General features: G+C 44.8%; 1 protein-coding gene across 4 annotated transcripts; it reads left to right on the top strand.

Annotated features, from left to right (window-relative positions):
• The first annotated feature begins 1688 nt into the window (after window positions 1-1688).
• bcorl1 (BCL6 corepressor-like 1) lies at window positions 1689-23719 on the top strand. Of its 4 annotated transcripts, XM_052070848.1 has the most exons (14): window positions 1689-1921; window positions 2125-2191; window positions 7632-7775; window positions 8547-8631; window positions 8718-11099; window positions 13254-13347; window positions 13532-13993; window positions 17375-17562; window positions 18506-18766; window positions 18839-19005; window positions 19954-20099; window positions 20907-20984; window positions 21939-22110; window positions 22646-23719. In XM_052070848.1, the coding sequence occupies exons 4-14, from the start codon at window positions 8626-8628 to the stop codon at window positions 23001-23003; spliced, it is 4314 nt and encodes a 1437-aa protein (XP_051926808.1). In that variant the 5' UTR covers window positions 1689-1921; window positions 2125-2191; window positions 7632-7775; window positions 8547-8625; the 3' UTR covers window positions 23004-23719. The 4 variants fall into 4 exon arrangements, with proteins under 4 accessions (XP_051926808.1, XP_051926799.1, XP_051926817.1 ...); XM_052070839.1 differs by lacking the exon at window positions 2125-2191; XM_052070857.1 differs by lacking the exons at window positions 1689-1921; window positions 2125-2191 and adding an exon at window positions 5475-6268 and having other exon boundaries at window positions 13257-13347.
• Window positions 23720-23780: the final 61 nt, after the last annotated feature.

Below are 23780 nucleotides of genomic sequence, written 5' to 3'. Positions count from 1 at the left end.
AATTTAGATCCATCCATCTATTTTCTAATCCGCTTATCCTCACGAGGGTTGCGGGCATGCTGGAGCCTATCCCAGCTGTCTAGGAGCAGTAGGCGGGGTACACCCTGAACTGGTTGCCAGCCAATCGCAGGGTACACATAGACAAATCGCTATTCACGTTCACAATCACACTTAGGGACAATTTGGAGTGCAAATCAACCTGCCATTCATGTTTTGGAATGGGGGAGGAAACCGGGGTAACCCGGAGAAAACCTATGCAGGCACGGGGAGAGCATGCAAACTCCTCACAGGAAGGCCAGAACCGACCGAACCCTGCACCTCCGCATTGTGGGGCCGACATGTTCAGCAGTTGACCGCAGAGCCATCCTATAATTTACATCTGTCTACAAATTATACAATCTTAATCACGCAAAAGCTATCAAATAGGCATACAATTAAAACCAACTGTTTATCATAATATAATTCACAAAAGAAGTGTCAACAGTATGAAGGTCTCTGTACAGTGGAAATAAAAGTTTCTAATAAATTCAGCACATCACAGAGAGGAGTGTTGTTAACAACCCTGCCAAATTTGAACAATTAAAAAAATGGAGGCTTCAAAATTGTGAAAAATCAAGCTGCTGTTTCTCAAACGCTGTGGGCGTGTCCAGTGAATGTGTGTGAAACCACACCCTGTTGAAAAATTGATGCATCTCTCGTACATCAACACATCCCGACATATGTGCCAGAAAAAAATATATATCTTCTGAAAGCTCGAGTGTTAGTGAAATATATTCCACTTCGTGGTCGTTGGGCTATCCATGCCACGACGACAGACACTAGCCCTTCGGTAGTTCTCAAGATAAACAGGCTTCCGGGGCACTTCTTCGCTGGCGGACGGGTGGTGGGCTCGTCCGCAGCGTCAGCTTCTCGCTTGAGAATTTAAATAACGACAGCGAATTGTTCTATAAATGGTTGCATTCAGTGAAGATGCATTTTCAGACTGTATGCATAGCTTGCTAGTTAACTGCACGCTGTCGTGGTGGGAATGGAACAATTAAGTAACTCGCAGTGGCACCGGTTAACCACTTAGTATATGTGAACGATGTCGCTCAAGTCACTCCGCACCGTTTTAGCCAGCACCCCCCAAAACAATCAGGAAAACCGAAATGATGAAAAACTGTTTCAAGTTATATCTCCACAATTCCTTGCTACTTACCTCTCAGTCTTTGCACGCGTTTTCATCAATTACCTGAAATGTACTCTGAAACAAATCGCTCTGCAGGGTCTTGTGATGATTATTGTACTTATAAATGATGGTAAAAGTGTTGAGAGAACGAACTTGTTAGCCAGATAGTATTCCTCAAAAATGTTTTAAGGATTTTATCTATTCCGACGAATTGGAGAATTTTCTCAAATTCATATCTTTTTCTTGATTAGATATTAATCCACAAAATCTTTGTTGCACACGAATGTGGATGTCCCGATGACTGGGTTTCCCTGCATTTGAGCTTCTAAATGACCAAATAAGCCCCGGACTGCATGGGGAGTTCCCATCAGGTAAGTACTGTATGCAAGCGTGTGCGGTCCACCGTGACGGGATTACCCCTCCCGAGAACATAAGAACAGAAACCCACCGAGCTCCAGTCTGTTTGTTCAATTCACCTGTAGGGCCTCCATCAGGCGCTAGGACCCAGGGTGCGCGATTTTCATCTCCAGCTGCTGCAGACCCAAAGCTCGGGCAATAAGCGGAGATCGCGAGGACAAGCAACAACAACAACAAAACAACATTTTGGGGGGAAGCACCACCTCTATTAATTTTTAGCGGAGAAACAACCCAGCTCAGAAGCCCCCCTCCCCTCTCTCTCCGCAGACGACGGCTCGCTTGTTGCGCCGTGTGCACACGCAGGCTTTGCGGCTGCACACAGCTCGGAGCGCCAAGGTAAGAAGACGGCGCAATAGCGTGCGATTACTAATAACAAAGGCGTTACGGGTAGGGGTGGGGGGCGCACATTGCACAAGGAGATCGGCGACGAGTCCAAACTCTGACAAACTTTGACCTGATTGTGTTTTCATTGTTGTCGTCCCCTCGTTTTACCCTCTCCCCGGCGACGTCTCGCTGCTATCCCGCGGCATTGTGTGTAGAGGGCTCACACACAAGAGCAAGTTGGGATGACACGGCGTGTGTCTGCAAAGGCAAACGTGTTGGGAGGTACGTGTTTCGATTAGGGGGGTTCCTCAAACTACACGAGAAGTCATGTATTCAGGTGCCCAGCTTTTTTGACATCATGTGAACGAGCGATGCATTATTAACCCCGGCGAACGAGCACATCAAGGCTTGCTTCCTGATGTATTTAATGACTTGAGCCAAAATGGATACCCAGTTGCCCCCCTCCAGGTGAACTTATACGGGACACCCTCGTTTGGTGAAGCCATGGCGGCCTAAAATAGTCTAACGAGAAAGGAAGCGGGGGGGGGGGGGTAGTTTGAAGGCGAGTGTCTTGTCCCGAAAACACACACATAGGCCCTTAGCGATAAACATATACGCTGAAATGCACTATTTTTGCACTTCCGACGTCCTCATCCATTGCCGAGTCACAGGTCTCCCAAGACCCGGAGTGGGCGCTCACTGCCGGGAAGAGTGCTACCGCTTGCCCTGGTCGGTGGCGGCGAAGCTCTCGGTCCGTGATGTGTTTGTGTGAGTGTGGCACTCCCGACGCTTCCACCGTGCTCCGTTTTTCTTTCCCAGTCGCCTCCCTTTTTGTTAATAAATGTACCTTCCTCTTTAGTTTTTTATCATAAAAGCTGCGGTTGCCATGTCCCCATTGGGCAATCTGTCAGCGGTGTGGCTGGCCGACTGTGCGCAGCCATTACTGGGCGAATGACGAAGGGCATGTCGGAGAGGCTCCCACATGCCGATGATCCACGCAGCCAAATAGTTTCAGCTCGGACCGCTGGCTTGAGCATTGCCCCTCACCCGACACCAACTGCACCGCCTCAACGCCAGGCTGGATGCAAACACAAAACAAGCTTCCCTGTGTGTGTATTTGTCTAGCTACCCTCTAAGTGTTGAGAAATATAGGAAATGCCTTGAAGAAGTTGATCCAGGCCTTTGGTTTAATGAGAGAAGTGTCCTAGTTTCAGCGAGGGCTGCTTAAACACCAAGGCAAAATGTGATTCTGGACGGAGATGGTCATAGTAGTACTAATTATTGTCTTTATTATGTTTTTATGAGAGACACGCAATCTGCAAGGGCAACTGTTCTTTCCTCTTGTTTGTTGCAGACTTGCTATCACAAGCCACACGCACACAAGCAAATGAGTCGGATCGAAAAGTGTGCCCTTTTAAAGATGATATTTTTCACTTTTAACCTTGCAGGGTAGCATGTCTGCCATGCGTTTCTGAGGTAAAATAATTAGAATCATTTATCTATGTTTAATACCTTGTGTAAATCTGAATTTTAAAAAGAAAACAATTAGAATTTTGTAAAGAGACGCTGATGAAAAATCAAATTTTACAATCCTCACATAAAGTGAATAATAAAAACAAAACATGAGAAAGTGAGGCCTTCCCTCCAAATTTTAGTTTTTGGACATTAAAATATACCACAAACCTTTACACCAAAACAAGTCAATGTCATTTCAAACTCATCTAACAAAATTACCCTTGAAAAATAAAGAATTATAGATGATCTGCTTGTCCTCACAAGGGTCCCGGGGTGTGCTGAAGCCTAAACCAGTCTTCGGGCATTAGGTCGGGTACACCCTGAACTGGTTGCCAGCCAATCGCAGGGCACACAGAGACGAACAACCATCCGCGCTCACACCTAGAGACAATTTAGAGTGTTCAATCAGAAAACGCATGCAAGCACGGGGAGAATATTCAAATGGTTTCAAACACCGCACCGCTCACTGTGAGACTGACACGCTAACCAGTCGTCCACCAGGCTTTGTGACATATAAAAATCTATCTTGATTTAGATCAAGATAGATTTGATGGGAATGATGGTCGACTGCTGAGCCCATCTGCCTCACAGTGCAGATGTCCAGGTTTCGATTCCAGGCTCCAGCCTTCCTGGGTGGAGTTTGCATGTTCTCCACCTGTGTAACCTACACAGGTGTAGAACATGGTACCCCGGTTTCCTCCCATATTGCAAAATCATGCACGGTATTGATTGATTCTCTTAACTCGTCCTTAGGTGTGAGTGTGAAATGTGGTGTGTCTATGTGTACCCTGTGATTGGCCGGCTGACAAAAAAGTTCAGGGTGTACCCTGCCTACTGCTCGAAATCAGCTGGGATAGGCTACAGCAGTGGTTCTTAACCTGGGTTCGATCAAACCCTAAGGGTTCGGTGAATCGGTCTCAGGGGTTCGACGGAGCCTCTGTCATGGAGGTTAAGACACACCTCAGCAGTCTGCAATTGCAGCTTGTGATCAGAGCTGTTGCATTATATCTTTTATTGTCATCCAGAGTTTGCTTCGTGTATAATTCACCTAGGACACGGGCAAAGAATAGGAATGTAGAGGGCCCAGGGACGTACGTGTAAGCTACAATAGTCAACAGGCTGCAAAAGTGCATCGCTTGTTTCCGTGTCATCATGGCGTGCGTGCACGCGCGCACGCGTGTGTGTGTGTGTGTGTGTGTGTGTGTGTGTGCGCGTGTGCCAGCGCATGCGCGGTAAGGGGCGATCCCGGGAGGTTGGTTGATCGAAAAGTCGATCTTCGGTGCAAAAAGTTTGGGCACCCCTGCAATGGATTGTCCCTAGGTGTGAGTGCGTGCATGGATGGTTCTTCGTCTGTGTGTGCCCTGCGATTGTCTGGCAACCGGTTCAGGGTGTCCCCCACTGACTGCCCAAAGACTGGGGTAGGCTCCAGCATGCCCTGCGATCCTAGTGAGGATAAAGCGGTTAAAAAATGGATGGATGGATGGATGTGGTTAGCACTTGTGTAGAATTGGTGCTGCACATACTGAGACATGCTTCCAATTTAGGGGTACTCAAAATACAAATCTTAAAAGCCACAAATAATTTTTTTAAGAGTCAAAGGTCCATATCGATGGGTCAGTCAGACCATATGCGATAATAGTATTATATTCAAATTGTCCTTTGAATTTTTATTCAAAACAACAAATTTACAGACTAAAATAAAATCCTATCTAGATTTTGACATGCCTAACAAACTCTCCTTTTCCTAAGCAAACATTTTAAGTTGCTTGTGGTTGGCAACACGATGTAGAAAATTGATGGATGCTTGTATATGAAGTGTCTTCTTTAAATCAGGGCCTTCAAGACTTTGGGGTCCAGTACCAAAACAGGTCCCAAATAGTGGATCAGTTTTAGTATTCATTGTCAAACTCGCGCATGCGTGCTGAATTATTTTGTTATTCATTGAAAACATAGTATTGTGTTTTTTTTAATCCATTCATCCATCTTCTACACTGCGGTCCTGATGTAAACTACACACAGGAAGGTTGGATTCAAACCCAGAAGCTGAGAATTTTAAGGCAGTTGTGCAAATCACATCATCAGGCTGCATGGTATAATTTTTGTGGTACCACATTTCAGATTTGGGTCCACACAAAAAAATTAAATAGTAGTAAAGCTCTAAATAAACACAACAACAGGTGAATCCAGATGGATTTCAGTGAATTTACTGCAGTGATATTGAATCACAATTACGTGTCATGAGATTGGAACATCTCCATGAAAACGCGCATGTGCTCTTTTCCTTCCTCTCAACACACTTGTTTCCTCATCTTCACCAATGAGCCGAACGCACTGCCACACTTTATTTGCTCGATTTACAACATTTCTCCTTTGGCTTCCTGTCAAAACGCGTAACTTTAAAGTGACAGTTTATGACTTGGTGACCTGCTCACAAAAAGGAGCTTTTTTCCGAGATAAGTTGCACCACCAACCCCACGTTATGGTGTGGACGCGATCCCCCCTCGTGCCTCCTGAAGCGGCTGTGGCGCCGCGATGCACGGTGGTCTCTGTAGTCCTCATCCTCGCCTGCTTCCGCAGCGTCTAATCCTGGGCGTGGATAGTGGAGCACTACATTTCCCATAAGCGTCCTCCCCTCTCGCTCGCTTTCTCGCTCCCATCAGACTAGAGATACGGAACGGACAGTCTTGACGACCCCCCCTCCCCTTCTCCCTCCCTCACCACCCCCCTCCCCGGACTTTGAAAACCGAAAACCGTCGAGGTTACTGAAGAGCCGCGGACCGCCAGAGGCCGAGAGGCAGCCGCGGAACGGAGCCGTCCACCGTGCGACGTTCATGCACCACCCGGGTGAGCGGGCTGCTCGTGTCATTGGACATCTTTTATGTGGCGACTCGGAAGGAGAGAGGGGAAAATAAGGTGGAGGGGGTTGTGTGTGTGTGTGTGTGTGTGTTGGGGTGGCGGTTGCGGTGGGGGTCGGGGTCCTCGTTCGGAAGCCTCGCAAGTGGCGAGAGAGGACGGGACACCCGCCGCTGCTCCCGACGCTCCGTGCTAGGTCGACTGAGGATAAATAAGAGCAGCCCGGCTCATCGTGCGAGCCGGTGAGGGAGCCTGGGTCGCGGTCGCCAATGCCCGGCCGCGGAGTTGTCGGGTCCGTCTTCTCTTCTCCTTCCTCCGTGACAGCGGTGACCGCTCCGGAACACAAGCTTGCTTGCGCATTAACTTGTGTCGTCCACCCCCCGTTTCTGACTTGATCCTTTATCCCTCCTGGCTTTGATATTGATTCTTTACAGACAAACGTTTGTGCTATTGAGGAGTTTTTGTTTTTGTTAGGTGGCATCGAGATGAGCTGTTTTGGTTGAAGTGTGTGTGTGTGTGTGCTGGCGGGGGGGTGGGGGGCGGCTACGGACTCCCTTTGCTGCCACCACCCCCGTGTCGTTGCTGTCCTCCTCATCAGACTTGTGACTGATGTTCGCAGCTTTACGATGTTCCGACTGCACTTGACTGCGCTCTCGTCCTTCCGGGCTGGACAGTGAAAGCCGAAAGTAGGCTGCGCGCTGCATTCGCAAAAAACTGCACCGCTCAGTGTGTGCATGTGTTGGCCCACATAGAGAGAGGACAACTAAGCCACGAATGCACCGTCCGTTGAAGATGGTGTCTTATAATTCAAACGCCCATTTTTCTGTACTTGCTGTTTGCTTACTTTTGGTGCTCTTTTTTTACGTGTCTTCCAATGCAGTGTTTTCCAACCTTTATTGAGTCAGGGCACACATCTTACATTCGACTAAATCTTCCAACACACCACTAAAGAAAAATGTCACAAAAAGTGGATACATGGGTTTAGTTATGTACCTTGAGCCCTCAAGTGTAAGAGAATTCAGGGGTTTTCCTGGCTCAGATTGAGGTAGAGGTTGTAACATTCTGGTCATTAACATGGCTCAAACAAACACTTTCAGTGGTGTTGTGTGCTTGTTTGCACATGAATATTTTGTTCTTCTTCAATGTATTGCTTTTATGAAAGAACTCATCGCCACCTCACCTTGAAATGTATTTGCCTGTTTTTCTAGACATCTCTGGAAAAATCCCCAAACAAGGCATAGCGCTCATTTAATTCCCTGAGAAATCAAGATGTGCTTGTTTGCAAAAGAAACAAGATTTACCTCTATGAAAATCCATAGGATCATATGACAAAATTGTGTCTCTTCTTTCACAGTTTTAGGGGAGACTTCCATCTGTTTTCGGTACATCACCACTTCATCACTGCGATGTAAGACTGCAATTGGAAGTTAAAAATGATATCCAGCTAGTACAACGCTGTAAAGACCTTGAGCCGGGAGTGGCTCAATATTAGCCTGAGGTGACCGCCTCCAAACTTTATACGCAAAATCATTTTATTTAATTGTTCTGTTGCTGATGTAGACCGTTGACCAAATATTATTTGTAGTAAATAAATAACACACCTGTACATCAGGTGATCTCCCACAACTTCTTATATTGTGTCGCGGGACCCCAGTTGTAAATCAGTGTTTTAACGTGCTTGCTTGCAATTTGCAATCCTGCTTAACATCATGACAATTTGCGCAAATCTGTTCAGTTTACATGCAAGGCTTCATCAGTTCAGAGAACCTTGAGGCTACCTGCTAGTCACCATTTAATAGGGAGCAGAAACATACCTGGGAAAAAAAAACCCAACCGCTTGTTTTTAAAGCGAGCAATCAATTACATGCAGCCCTGCCCTAATTCTGAATCATTGTGTTGAGTCAATTTGTCTGTTAGTATGAGGAGAAAAAAAAGAGACTTTCTCGTCTTTTATCAGTCTAGATGGTTTCAGTAAGACCCCACCATGATATGTAAACAACAAACTTTTGAAACCGGACCTTTAAACATGTAATTTTAATTTATACAAGGATGGAACACCACAGGAATTCCCTTTTTGTGTGCAACGACACCAACAAAATGTGGATAACAGAGAGAGTAGTTTTCTCTTTTCTACATCGAGAGATTTCCTTGCTGTCCGGAGATTGTGTCATTTTTGGCTTCAGACTCAATTTAATCTCGGAGGTTTTCTCATTCTGAATCAAACATTGTCCAAAGTATATATGGTCATTAGCTGGTTTTGTCTTTGCAGCCTATCACTGTATTTCAAGAAAAAACTCATCAGATTGACTCAGCTCCCCTTTGAGGCATGTTGTGTTAAAGAAACACCTATGCAGGTAATCGTTGTTTTTATTACAGTTGGATTACTGAATGGAAGAAGTTTATTAAAATGGTTTCTTGAACTCTATTCTTTATTACCTAGGTGGATTCTTCACTAATGAATGTAGGGGATGGCGGCACGGTGAGCAGAGAGATCAGTGCTCCAAATAAAGCGTCCATGAGCATGGTGGGAAATCCTCCCCAAACGCTGCCCCTTGAGTTTCGAGGCGATGTTACCCTCGGTCAGCAAAACAAGACCACTCCGACATCAGACTGCAAGACGGCGAGAGCCTGCCCGGACACCAGTAATTACAACCACAGCCCGGAGCCTTCTCCACCCCGGCAGCTCAACAATGAACCAATGTCAAGCTCAGCCCCCGCCAGCGCTGAGAAGGGGACAGACAAAAGAGTGGTAGAGGCCGCTAAAATCAAGGCCGACGGCGCAGGGGCCTTCCCCGCTCTTCAGCGGTCGAGTGGCATAAAAGTCAGCCGGGAGGACTCGGCCAATCCCTGTCACAGCAAGAAATCACATACGCAAACACCATCTGCTCCACCTGGTTTCCAGTGTTCCTTGTTCAAACCAGCCCAGCCAGTTGCCTTCCTGCCTTCCGCCGATTTCTCCTCCCCCCTTTGTAAAATAACTCTCCCACCAGCATTGGGGCAGATCGCCGCTCTCAGAGAAGCAACTGCCAGCCAGTTTCCAAAAGACATTCAACCTCAAACCTCAGGTGTAGCAGGGACGCCCCTCATGCGGACCTATCACTATCCCTTCTCCATGAACCGGATTACCACTTCCGAGAAAAAAGCCTCGAAACTTAAAGCGAATCATTCGTCCAGCAAGAATGCCAAATCTGTCGGGGATCATAAGTCCCCGGCCTCGGTGGTGACTTCGCCGGCGATCGCTCTCCCACTGCAGCACCCGTCGCTGAACTCCACGGCACCTACCCACTACACATTGTCGCCCACTGCTGCCATTTGTTGCGGCTCTGCACTAGCCACCATCGCCTCTCAGAGTAGACTTCTGAACCACGTGGAAAAGAGCCTTAGCTTGGACAAGATCGCCACAGGCGTTCTGAAAACAGAAGAGCAAAGAGTGGCCTGCTCGCTGGAGCAAAGGGACGTACCCCTGGATTTGTCAGCTAAATCAAAACGTCCAAAATGCACAAATGACCCTCCACATTCAACAAAGGAGCCTCAAAAGAGCAAGTCAAATAAAATGGACTTTCCAAACACAAAGAGGACTCATTCTACAACGTATGGCGCAGCTGGGCAATACCCCATTTTGCCCAATACACACAGAAATGGATCTCATCAAAAGCAATCGATCCGGCCACAGAATCGCCAGGTCTCTGAGCTTAAGCCAGCATGGAGCAAGGGATCCTCGCAAGAGTCCACTAAAAATATCCCTGGAACATACGTAGGTGTAGCTAGTCCCATACTGGCCTCTACGCTTCGAGGCAAAAACGGAAAAGGGACTTTTGCAGACGAGTTCCAAAGTTTTGCTAAGCAGGAGTTTATTTCGATAATTGACCAAGGAGAACAAGTGACCTCGAGAGGAAAGAGGCTCCCCTCGCTGAAGCACGCCCAGGTTGACAAGCAAGTTAAAAACACAAGCACAGCCATCACCAAGAACTGTCCTGATAAAGGGGCCCTCATGACGGCCCTGTCAAGCGCCACCAATGCGCATCCGAGGCCTGGCAAAAGAGTGGGTCCTTACTCGGCTTGGCAACAGTCCTCACATCCTCCACACCAAGCATCCTCAGCTCAAAGAAAAAATTCACAAGTTTCCTCACCCAAAGGAAATGTTGAAAGTTCCAGGTTTCAGAGTCCATCCATTCCTGCGGAAGAAACGTGGGAGAAACCGTCTCCGCTCTCTAACCTCGCGTCCATTGTGAAGCAGCAAGACTTTGAAACAACTGCAGAGGCAAGTGACACGAACGCTGTGTCAAGAAAGGACAATGTTCTGACTCTTCTCAAAGACACCCCACCCAAACAAGTCTCTCCATATGAATCCCCAGCATACTGGTCCCCGGAAAAGTGGCCTCCATCCAGAAAGAGGCAGGAAAGGTTGAAACCAACAGAGACCTCTGAGAATAATGCAGAGATTCGCAGCCATCAGGGAGAACACAGGCACGGGTTTTCTAAGCCCTTTGGACAGTCTCATAGCCTCAGAAGCAACGCATCAACCAATGGTAACAGGCTGGAGAGTAAATTGGCCCAGGTGCTGGAGGGGGAGGTGCTGAAGAAAGACGGCAAAGAGTCCGACGATCCCCCAGATGAAAATCGTGGAGGTTTAGTCGCCTCCATTCTGTCGGGCCGGTCCCCAGTTACAGGAGACGAGAAAAAAACAAATGGAACCAAAGTGGAGTCGCTAACCAAAGCTGTTAAGCAGAAGAAAGTTAGTCCTAAGAAACCCTCAAAGGAGTCTGCAAAGAAGACGGTGCGAGAGAAAGAAAAAGACATCACACCTGCTTCCCAAAAGAAGGTAAAGTATCTTAATGTTTGGTTTGTTCACATTATACTACACTACTCACAAAAGGAGCTAATGTTTGGCTTTCGGGCGAACTTTCATTCTGAATCTAAAATGCACCCATAATCTTTATCCAATTCTTCAACGTTTCAGTATGATTTGCATAATTTGCTGCCCTTTTAAAAGAAGTTGGATGGCCAAAAAAAAAACACAACAGGTGTACTTTTAATGAATCGAGAAATACATTTCCTGGTTCAATTAGAATTGGTGTTTCAAGTCTTTGACATCATGAGACCAAGATGACACCTAACAATTGATAGTGAATAGGGATGCACCAAAAATTTGGTCCCGACTTTTTTGGGCCAAAATTGCGTTTTGGTCTGAAAATCATTTGTCACCGAAACAACACTCCTGGAAGAGGATGTTTTGGTGACATTAGCAAAAACCTTTAAAGCAGGCACTCTGCTGGCCAGTTCGAAACGCTGGGACCGCGTCGCAGCCTGTTAGCACGATAAGCGGAGGTGGGCGCAGAAGTCGGCCATTGGCCTGGGGAGAGAAGGCTGTCTGGCCGCCAAGGACGGCCTTTCCTGCGGCCGTGCAAGCGAGCCCATCGCCAGGACTGAACCAGCGAGCTGGCTGGTCTGTGTTGTAACCGCCACTGAATGCCTCTCAACAGTCGTCGTGTTTTGAGTGACGACAGAAGCGCTGTTTTTTGTGTTTCACTGCGTTTGCGTTTTTCATCTTATCCACCACGAATGATGATGTAGAATAGGTGTCCTACATTGAAATGTCTGGAAGGATCAAGTACACTCTCTATAAGAGTCGGTCAACGTTCCTCAAATTTGTAGTTGGCAAACCCCCTTCAAAAGCTTTAAAATGAGTAAGGCCATTTTTTTCACAACCAAATATTCATATTTAGAATGTATTTTTCTATGATTCTGCCAATTTGGATGTAGGTTTGTCAGTGTTCATATTTTCTAGGTTCACAGTTTGCCAGGTCCTTTGTGATGTTACTGTGACCTGCTGTCATGGCTCATATTTTTCATCGCTTCCCACACTCATTCCATGAATTTTATCAGCTTCAAATACCCTCCTAACTAGGATGTGTTTGTTACATATTGTGCATTTTAACAACTTAGTCTTGGTTAATTATTGACTTAATTTTTTTTTTCTATGCATGGCGCCTGTTATAAAAATTATGAAAAGTAGACCCCCTGCATACTTGCGGTTCGGCACCCGCAGACACATCTATTTGCAATTTTTTCCCCCAATATTTTACATATTTATTTTATTTTGGGGACTGGGGGTTAATCATAATTTTTTTGAAAAACTGCTTGAGTTTGATTTTCGCTGTTTGGGTGTGCCTATCCCCGCAACTTGCGGCGTCCACTATACATCCTTGTTTGCTATATTTTACTACCTTAATATTATGAGAGTGGAAGTGTTGATAATCAAGCTTGAACTGTCAGCATTATAAAAGATGTATCTTTTTACAGGGTAAAAAAACATTTGTGTGAAAAAAAGAAATTAAATCAATCTACATCAAATTATTTTACATTTGAACATGACATTAACTTACTAAAAGGGAGAGCTTCAGATTATTTTCTTTTACATTTCAGTTTGATATTCATTCGAATTTTCAAATGACGCAGATTTTTGTTGTCCCGAGATTTACATATTGTTTCACATCGTGACTGGAAATGAAAAGATCTTTAAATGATTGTGAGATGCTGGTCATATGTAAATCAATTAATCTTATAAACATTTTCTGTTTCAGCCCAGAATTCACATTTGGGTGCAATGAGCCTTCAAACTGGATTTTCGCAGCTGGAAGTAGTCACTAAATTTAGATTGTCCAAAAGTCATCAGCAGGTAGCAATAGAGACATTGGAAGAGAAACAGAAAGGTATAAAAGTGAACATCTTTGGAATTTTGCCTCTTGTGCAAAAAAGAACTGAGACGTTCGACAGTTGGGGAAAGGGCATTCAAAAGTTCCAAGTCAAATGAAGTTCACCTGTAATGGTAATTGTGCATTCTAGGTTCATCCTGAAATTTTACCCGAAAGCCAAAAGCCCAAACCTTTCGTGGGTAGTCTATGTTTGTGCTTGAATTGATGAAGTTGTCATCTGGTTCCACAATAACATTCATCCCATCCTCTGGTTCCTTCAGCAGATGAAACAAAAACCATCAGAATTGGAGCAAAGACTTTCCTCGCAGAGTAAAGAGCAGACTCGGAAAGACGATAAATCACTTGACAAAACTGGTACCGTCTATGTTCCTTAAAATGTCTGCGTCTATTGCGCTTTTGTCTGTATAGCATCTTATTGAGATGTCTACTCTTACTCTTCAGGTTGATAAACTGAAAATGTGGATGCTTCCTATGCGTCACCTGCACCTGTACACAAGGGACCTGGTGGGAGAGTAACGTTCAAATGTGATTGAATCAGTTACAGATGGTGACAGCAGCCCTGAGGGTGAAGAGTCTCGTGCCTTGAAGTCCGCTGCAGCCACTAAGGAGGCCGCCATTAGAGATGCCTCCTTCCCGAGGTTGAGGAGAGGACGGCGACGTGCCGACGAGGCCAGGTTGGACCTCTGGGGCTTTGCGACGCCTTCCCCGCCTCCGCCACCGCCGCCACCACCACCACCACCACCCCTTCAAAGGGCCCCTTCCCCCTCTCCTCCGCGTATGCCGGCCCGCCGTCCGAGAGGGAGGCCACGCTCGAACCGATTGTCAGAGCGGGACATCCGGGACAAGGGCAAGGCGGGCGACGTGGAGGACGATGCCCCGGCACATAAAAGGAGGAGACACTGCCGTAATAGAAAGTACCAGACGGGGGAGTACATCACTGAGAAGGACAAACTAGAAGAAGGAGAGCACCTTGATGAGTCAGACAGCGGAATCACAGCGGGTATGTTCATTGTTTACTTTGGTAGGAGCATGTTTTTACCAGCCAACTCATCAATCCACAGGGTCATTCAACTCGTTTGTAAAATCAACCTTGAATTTTGCTTTCTGTCCAATTTTAAACGCAAACCTTTTTGATGCAAGATCTACTTTTCAAGCAGCCAGCCTCATGCAATCGACCAGCCCACGCGCGCACACACGCAGGCACACGCATACGCAACTCAACCTACAGTAACATGAACGAAACTGGAAAAATAAACCAGACAAGTAGAGCGAGAAAAAAAGGAAATCGCTGTGTACCTAGTGGGGAGGCCTTACACGGGAAGGCAGGTACCCACGCCTAGCATGTAAAGTGCAGGAACATCCCATTGTAGCTTGCGTGCACCATTTTAAAAATAATGCCCCTCCAGCTTCCTTTTCTTTGTCAATGTCATCGTTGCATTGCAGCATCTCAATCATCTGAATCTTCTCTCCCCACTAACTGCAAGTGACTGCTGACCACTAACAACTTCCCGAGATGTAGCTCACGGGCTATCCTAGATTAGGTGACCTTTTAAAAAAAAGAAGAAAAAAGGGGTTTCGTGGGCGTGAGAAAAATATTTAGATAACAATTTAACAATAAGTAATAGAATCAAAAATGTAAATTCAATTGTGCACAATCATTGTTATGAACATAATCAATTATTTTTAATTCGTGTTTTCAATTAATGCTGTGGAAGAGTAACATTTAATTAACTCAAGTGTTTAAAAGCATGGAAAATTGTATTCTTTTAAAGTAATGTAATTTTATAGGAGGCGGCCCGGTAGTCCAGTGGTTAGCACGTCGGCTTCACAGTGCAGAGGTACCGGGTTCGATTCCAGCTTCGGCCTCCCTGTGTGGAGTTTGCATGTTCTCCCCGGGCCGGCGTGGGTTTTCTCCGGGTGCTCCGGTTTCCTCCCACATTCCAAAAACATGCGTGGCAGGCTGATTGAACACTCTAAATTGTCCCTAGGTGTGAGTGTGAGATTCAGGGTGTCCCCCGCCTACTGCCCGAAGACAGCTGGGATAGGCTCCAGCACCCCCCGCGACCCTAGTGAGGATCAAGCGGCTCGGAAGATGAATGAATGAATGAATGAATCTTATAGGTTAAGTGGTTCACAAAATAATGGATAATTATTGACTAATTCAGTAAAGATCTCAATGTAAAATAGTTACATTTATAGTTAAATGAATAAATTATCGAATACGATATTTTAATAATGAATACATACAAATGTATCAATGCATTTTAATTCCCAGAGAATAAAAAACAAAAACTAAATTAATTTAACAAATAAGTGCACCGGAAATGGGAAATGATTAGAATTCAGCGATTCCAATCTCACAGTTAGTACTGCTTATTGATCTGATTCCTTATTAATTATATCCGAGTCAGGGAATGAAATACAGTGGTTCCCCACTACATTGTGGTTTACCTTTTGTGGGTTCATTATTTCGCAGACTTTTTTGCAAGTGCAGTTTTGCATGCTGTTTTTAACAGTTTACTTATTTTTTTTTTTACACATTTTTAATTGACTTTATGTATTTTCTACTGTGTAATTCTGCATGCTGCTTTTTACAGAAACGTGAGAAAATGTTAACGTTGAGGTTTCCAGCCTTAAAACAGAATTGTAAAAAAAAAAAACTTTCCTGCTTTGCGGATTACAGTTTATTATTGGAACGTAACTCCTGCGATAAACAAGGGACCACTGTAAATCAACATTTTTTTTGTTTGTTTGGTTTTTTTGGACAGGTGATTCAGCATATCCAGAATGCATTCATATTTTCTAATGTATCCTTAAGGTGGGGAAAAAGAAAAGTAGGCAATTTACTTCTCAAATTGTCACGAGACTAAAAAGCTTATTGCAGTTTTTCGTACCTTGCAATATCAGAGGGCCTTAATTCAATTCTTATTGGTCAGAGAAACTTAAATATTTGGGGTTTTTTTCAAGGCCAATTCACACAACAACTGAGAACAGTAAAAGAAGAGATTCATTAATTCATTTTTTTTCTTTCTAAAATATCAGCTCTATTTTAATCCAACGGATACATTTCCCAATCTATGACATTTTGACTACAAACATTGGACAATATTTACAGTGCTCCTTTTGCATTCAACTTGATCCAATACTAACTCAGGTTGAAACAAAAAAAAGGTGTAAACTATCAATTGATGCATAGCTCTTCTAATTAATTTATTTGTTATAGAGGACTTAAGTCTTTTAAACACACACACACACACATGCGATGTTCAATAGGCTTTCATAGAACAAGGAACTATCAGTCAGGGCCCGTTGCCTTTCGGGGTGGTACGCTGTAGTGTGGTGAATCTTCACCCCAGACTCTCAGCGACGGCCATCCAGAGCTCTGATGTGAGCTGTGGGCCCTTGGTAAGCTTAGCTGGCGTGCCGAAGCAGGCAAACCAGGACACGAGGAACACCCGAGCTGACGTGGTTGCCGACCACACGATGGATGCGAGGTCTCTACCAATGCAAATTTAAGTGCAAAAATATTTGTGGTGCCACATGGCTGATCAAACTCTGCGGCTCGCCATGACCCTCCGCTATGCTGTTTACGGATGTTGTTTGAAAGTCCACTAGTGAACTGTAATGCACTCGTCATTTGCATGAGCAAATTTGCTCAGCGACATCGTGTTATGCTTCAACTACAAATGAAACTTCACAGGGGCAACTGGTAGCGCGTCATTATCTGTTTTTCAGTCTGGCGCGAAACGTGAAATAATTTCGTATTGCTGAGATATGGAGAAAAGTGCTCTCATATATGGTTTGTTAAAATTTAGTCACATTCGTTCCTGTCAACTTTTTAATTCCCTTTGCATTGAGGGGTACAAATGGTTGCTATGTTTAAATGGCATTAGGATTTTGAGGGGGTCCTTGGAAAAAAAATTCAATAACTGAAGGTGTGTCCCCAGACCCCAAAATTTGTGATCCTCTATTTTAAACGGTAACAAAATCTAACCAATCCAAACAAGTGTTTGTAAGATTCAGAATTTTTATTTTGATAAAATATGTCTTTATTCTTGTAAAAATGTAAGATTGCAAAATTTTCCCCTAAAAAAACTCAACATCCTCTTTTATATTACAACCTTTTGTCAAATTTATAATTTGGTTATTGTATCACTGAGGTTTTTTTTTTCCAGAGGGTAAAGGTGTGATAGGCAACTTTTTCATTCCCACAGCATCTAGATTGGCGTTAGAATTATAAACTGAGCCTTGGAAAAAAATTCTCCTAAAAAGGGGTGTTTTAAGATTAAGATATAATTTATTTGTCCCACACTGGGGAAATTTACAGTCTACAGCAGCAAGATTGTGGCTATGGTAACAAAATGCCACCCGATTGTTGCAGATTCCCAGAAGACTCGGTGTCCAAGTTCTGCCGCTTCCAGTCCAGAACCACCATTACGGAGAACCTCCTTGACACGTTCGGGCTCGGTCCGCTACCAAGCTAGCGACATTTCGCTCGAGTCCAACGACAAGCCTTCTGGGAAGAGGAAGTTCAAAAGCAAACACTTGTGTGACATTGAGGAGCAAAAGGTGAGCTCTACTGCTTCTCTTTACCACGAGACCGCTGAAGTCAACTGCCACTGAAGTTGCCTTTTACTGCCTTTAAACTAACAAAAACAGCATCTCACTACAGCAGTTGTTAGCACATTTGCCTCACATTTGTGATGATAGTTATTCTTAAGACCTTCAAACAACTGCTCGTATAACGCACATGGATCAGCAACATCATAGTTCCAAGGTATAGACAGAAATGTATTCTCTTGTGCTCTGTGGTAACAACCTATCACTGGAGCTTTTGGGGAGATGATCTCTGCCTCTTCTTCTTGCACTTATTTCTGCTGCCACTCTTCCAGGAGCTCTCAGTGCTCTCTGTCATGTTGCAGTAAAACCACACTACTCTAAAGTTTGACTTTTTATTTTTAATAAATTTCATTTTTAGGCATTATCGTCCAACCCGGTGTCTGAGCCAAGGCGTAGTTTAAATCAGTCATGAAAAAAAGAACCTGACCCATTGTGACAATAAAACACAATAAATAGGTCTCTTTTCTAATTCACCAATGCAATGGTATTGTACATGGTTCTCTCTCCAAGTTGTTCAGTACAATATGTATAATCATTTTGTTTCTTTTGTAGAGAGACTCTGACTGCCGGAGACATTTAACTCGTTTTAATGTACTTGATGATAAAAATATGATTATGACTCTCGTGTGTTTATTCTATGCAAATCAGCTTACGTTACAACTATTAGTTGATAGGTTACATTTCAAGTCATGTTTCAGGTTCTCTAATGTTTAAATGCAGCTGTTTGACGAATACAGTATATAAGCCAACAGTGCCCCCCTGTGGCGTAACGTTTGTCTTTTTTTTTTTTTTTTAATCCTTCTGGTCCTTTGTTCGGATTACCTATTGACCGAGATCACAATGCGTTCCATTTGACTTGAGTCATCGCTCGCTCTATTCTCTTGTGTTTTAGACGAAGACAAAGCGCAGCAGCTTGGGCAAACGCGCCATCCCCGCAGCTCTGGATGAGGACTCAACCACAAAGAACAGCACCCCTGCGCCCCTCTTCAAAAACGTGCCGTCATCTTCGCCCGGCAAAAAGAACTTGTCAGGAAAAAACGGCAGCCCAGAATCTCCTCCCAAACGTCCGATCCCTCCAGAAGTGCGGCGGCTGATTGTCAATAAAAATGCCGGGGAAACGTTGCTGCAACGTGCTGCCCGTTTGGGCTATCAGGTAAAAATCACATGAAATTTACTATTAAATCCAACAGTAATTTGACCTTTTGGGGCGGGGTTGTTTTATCAGGAAGTGGTGCAGTACTGTCTAGAAAAGGACATCAGGGAGGTGAATCGGCGAGACAACGCGGGCTACACGGCCCTCCACGAGGCGTCCTCTCGTGGCTGGACTCAGATTGTCCAGATGTTACTGAAACATGGTGCCGATGTTAACTGCAGCGCTCAAGATGGAACACGGTAAGGCTTCTGTACATGGCAAAAGAAACGAAGATGGACAGTTTTCACTTGCTATATCGCAGTTCGTCGTTGGCACACCATTACTGTTCACTGTTATAAAGGCTCATCAAGAAGAGGGTTTTAGCCTCTGTGCTATAAAAAGTAACATATCACTCAATCAACCATTGTAGTGAACAAGTTCACCTTTTCATTGCCAATGCACTGGTATGTAGACATATTTAGATTAGTTTATGCAACTCTGAAGTTTTTAGTGGATTTTGTCGATGTGTAGCGATGTAGTACACGGAGACTTTAGACAGGCTCAGGCGAGTGTGCGGTGTACAGCGGTCCCTCGCAATATTGCAGTTCACCTTTGCAGATTTTCTTCAAGTGCAATTTGGTGTGCTGTTTTTTACATCTTATCACCCCCCCCCCCCAGCGCGAAGATGTTCCGTTACTGTATATCATCAGACAAATAAAATCCATCCATCCATTTTCCGAACCACTTGATCCTAACTAGGGTCGCCGGGGGTGCTGGAGCCTATCCCAGCAGTCTTCGGGCAGTAGGCGGGGGACACCCTGAATCAGTTGCCAGCCAATCGCAGGGCACACAGAGACGAACAACCACCCACGCCCACACTCACACCTAGGGACAATTTTAGAGCGTCCAATCGGCCTGCCTTGCATGGTTTTAGAATGTGGGAGGAAACCAGAGTACCTGGAGAAAACCCACACAGGCACGAGGAGAACATACAAACTCCACACAGGAAGGCCGCAGCTGGAATCGAACCCGGCACCTCTGCACTGTGAAGCCGACGGGCTAACCACCGGGCCGCCCACAAATAAAATCAATTTTAAAATTTTGTATAACATTGGAAGAGGCTCCAGCAACACCCGCTTCCGTAATGGAAGGTTCCGGATGGATTTTTAAAAATATTGTATTCATTTGGTTGTTTTTGTCCCCCAAAGACCACTTCATGATGCGGTGGCGAGCGACAATCTTCCCATCGTTTGGCTGCTCCTGAACCACGGCGCAGACCCGACTCTGGCCACCTACTCGGGACACACGCCGGTCAAACTGGCACACAGCACCACCATGAAGACCTTCCTCACGGGTGAGCGCCACCAGACTTCGACTTGACTTTGGTAACGTTTAAGCTTTTTTGAGGGTGCTTGAATTCAACCATGAGGAGCAGAAGCTCATGGGAGGCTGTTAAAAAGGTGGTCAATAATATGTGAGCTGAAAAATCAGATATTGGTGTCACTTCATTACACGTAAACGTTTTTTTTAAACCCACTAAAATATTGATTTATGTTCTGCTGCGTCTCATCATAATTTACAAGACAATTATTCCTTTCAGACGTGCTTTTATGACTTCCAATCATGAAGTGTCTAAATTGCTGATGATCAATTTATTGATTGCCTCATTTGCGATCGGCAGTCTATGCTGGGCTCTGTAGTGGGTTCGAGAAAGCAGCGTTGCCTAACTTTTATTGCGCCAAGCAAATATTTTGCATTAGAAAAATATCGTTGTGCACCACCCATCAAAAATAGAACAAAAAGCCAATCGACATAAATAAATGTGTAACATGAGATGTTGATTATCCTGCGGGAATGATGTATGCATGGCTTTTGTACCACATCAACAACTACAAGTATGAGTAGACATCTGCAAAATGTGATTTTTAAAATATTTTTTAATGAATCCGTGTGTCATAGGAGTCGCTAAATGTAAATGAATCTCCATGGTTGCCTCACAGTCTCGAGGTTTGGGCGTTCGAATCTCTGCTCTGGCCGCAGTCGATTTTACAATTCATCACATTTGTCAGGACTTAAGATACCACCTCACTCATGTTAGCACTTGGCTGCAGGCAGGTTTCAGTTGGCATGACAACACTGTTCCCACCATTTGTTCTTGCAGAGTATTTCATCGACCTGGAGGGCCGCGGTGAGCAGGATCCCACCTTGCACTGGGACTTCTACAGCAGCTCCTTGTTTGGTAAGTTCAGTACCAATGTTGGAAAACAGGAAATCCCTCCTGCTTGGCGGTTAGAAAAAATTGGACGAGAGGCACCGACCGTCGTTCTCAGGGGGAGAGGAAGACGAGTTGAAGCCTGCTGCAGTAGGAGTATAATAATAATAATAATAATAATAATAATACATTTTATTTGTAGGCGCCTTTCTAGAAACTCAAGGACACCTTACAACAAGCAGTTAAAATCACGAGTACAATGTTAAAAACAACATCAAATAAGATAAGAAAAAAATACAACAAAAATAAATACATAAATTAAATAATGGCTTTATGGTCTGAGTGAATAGGCTTGTCGAAACAGATGTGTTTTGAGGCTGGATTTGAAATGTGTTAGTGAGTCTGAATTACGAAGGTCAGCTGGGAGTGAGTTCCAAAGCTGGGGAGCAGAGCGACTGAAGGCTCTATTTCCCATGGTGACGAGGCGAGCAGGGGGGGACAGAGAGGAGGACAGAGGAGGAGGAACGAACAGAGCGGACAGGCGTAGGAATATGGATGAGGTCAGATAGGTATGGAGGGGCTAGGTTATGAATGAATATGTATACCAATTAAGTGGGGGGAATTCTGAAACAATTTGATTGTTTTAGTGTAACAAAAGCACTGGGAAATAAACCAGAATTTTCTGTTTCCATTCTTGAAGAGTGTTTTTTCCCCCACCAAGTACCTCCCAAATTAAACACTTAGCTCTTTAAGTACCACCAGGACCAACATTCAAATTCACCAGCGCCATTGTAACATTATGCAGTTTGTGTGTGTGTGTGTGTGTGTGTGTGTGTGTGTGTGTGTGTGTGTGTGTGTGTGTGTGTGTGTGTGTGTGTATGCACACACACACACACACACACACACATACACGGTATATGAATTGCAACTCGAGCCTCAGCCTTTATATTTATTTTTTATCGCCATTTCTCTCCCACGCAGAGACAGACAAGGAGCCCTGCTGGGATTTCCTGTTGTCAGAGAAGGGCCAGGAGTGTGCGGAGGGCGAGAGCGTAAATGCCGACGGGGAATCCAACAAAGATAGCCTGGTGTTCGAGTTCTCCTCTGAGCCCCTTTTGCCCTGCTACCACGTACAGGTGTCTGTCACGCAGGGGTGAGTTAACACAGCGTCTTTCTTGTTAAATGGGAGTCAGCAAACCCTTGCCACCATACAGATTTGTAAATCTTTTATTCATATTTTCAATGAGACACTGGAAAAATGACACATTGTCACAAAGTAAAGTGATAGCCCTCAAAAGAACTCAACGCACAATCCCATTCATGTCGAAATAGTTGACGACACAAGTGAGTCCACGCTGACGTGAAAATGTCCAATTTGGGTGCAGTTAACCATTCCCTTTTCTCATGTACATTACAAAGTGTCATGTGTGAATGGGAAGCGGATGGGTTGAATATGGTGTTACTCTCTCACGCTGTACAGGTTGTTGGTCACATCAGCGGTGGAAGATGTTTTGAAATGATTTATCTCCAAATGAAAACTAAATCACAAAAACCCGGAACGTGAACAGGGATGAGTAGCCCATATATGTTCACTGTGTAGGAGAAGAAAAATATTTTCACTTAAAAAAAAAAGTCATTCCTGCATCAGCTCTCCCCTTTTCCAAACTTTCCGTCTGTCTTCCTTGCAGCTTTTGCAACTGGTTCCTGCTGTCGGACGTGCTGAAGCGCCTGAAGATTTCTGCACGGATTTTTCGCACCCGCCACCCTCACTTGGAGGTGGCCAGCCTGCCTCGCGCTGAGCTCGGCCGGCAGATTTTAGTCAGTCAGGTGGGCTTGCCTCTGGATTCCTCCAACAAGGACAAAGACGAGGATGAGGAGGAGGAGAAGCACGAGGATGAGGAGGGGGAAGACGACAAGGATGAGGGGCTGGTGGATTTGGTGCGGTGCGTTCCAGAGCTCCAGAGACTGCTGGGCTCCTCAATTCACATCCTACAAGATGCCGATGACGATGAAGAGGATGAGGAGGAGAAACCGCGAGATCGGTAGCCCCGCATCTGACAAAACTCAAACATCTCCGTCCGAGCACTCACTTTTCAGGTTCCTAACTTGACTTGATCCGAGGCGTTTTAAGAGAAGTGGGTGGTCCGCAGAGACGAAGACCGCCGCACTGTAGTCAAACATTGGACCCCTCCCCCCCAACCACCACCTCCTCCGTTTTCCCCAACACCTTGACTCCACCCTCTTCTTCTGCATCTTCTTTGTGATCGATGGACCTCAATGGTGCAACAACACAGACCCCCCCCGACGTTCCCTCGCTGAATCACATTTTTGGGACTTTTCAGGAGCGGACACGCGCGGCCGTGTTCTTTGCATCTGTTGACACCTCATTTTGCCGTGCTTTATTTAATATTCCTTAATATATTTGACCTATTGTGTATGTATGGAAAGTTGCTTTGTATGGTCGGTGCTTCACGTACTTATTAGCATCCCTTTACCCCCCCACCGACTCTGGTTTCAGAACAGTATTTGAGCGAGCAAAAGTACAGTTTTATTGTACTGGTGCTATAATAGATTTTTCTTTGTGTTGACAATCAATGGATTTTGGGTTTGGAATCACAAACTTAATAAAAAAGAAAAAAGATATTTAAGAGATGTAAAGATGGCGTAGTTGAGTTGAATGGGGTAAAAAGCAGTGGATTGCGAGACACTTTTATTTGATTATTTTATAAGAAAGGAAGAATAAAGCATGATTGTAAATCATACTTTTATATTTATGTTTTGTTTACCGGGTTGGGTCACAAAACTTTCAAACTACAAGAACAA

Source organism: Hippocampus zosterae, chromosome 1 (genome assembly GCF_025434085.1).
Source record: "Hippocampus zosterae strain Florida chromosome 1, ASM2543408v3, whole genome shotgun sequence".
NCBI classification, from domain to species: domain Eukaryota; kingdom Metazoa; phylum Chordata; class Actinopteri; order Syngnathiformes; family Syngnathidae; genus Hippocampus; species Hippocampus zosterae.
This window is presented reverse-complemented; position numbering and strand designations above follow the sequence as displayed.

Excerpts from the sequence above, each read along its gene's own strand:
- bcorl1 (XM_052070839.1), top strand. Across the intron at positions 11,100-13,253 it reads CACCTGCTTCCCAAAAGAAG|CAGATGAAACAAAAACCATC; the intron begins GTAAAGTATCTT and ends TGGTTCCTTCAG. Across the intron at positions 20,100-20,906 it reads CATGAAGACCTTCCTCACGG|AGTATTTCATCGACCTGGAG; the intron begins GTGAGCGCCACC and ends TTGTTCTTGCAG.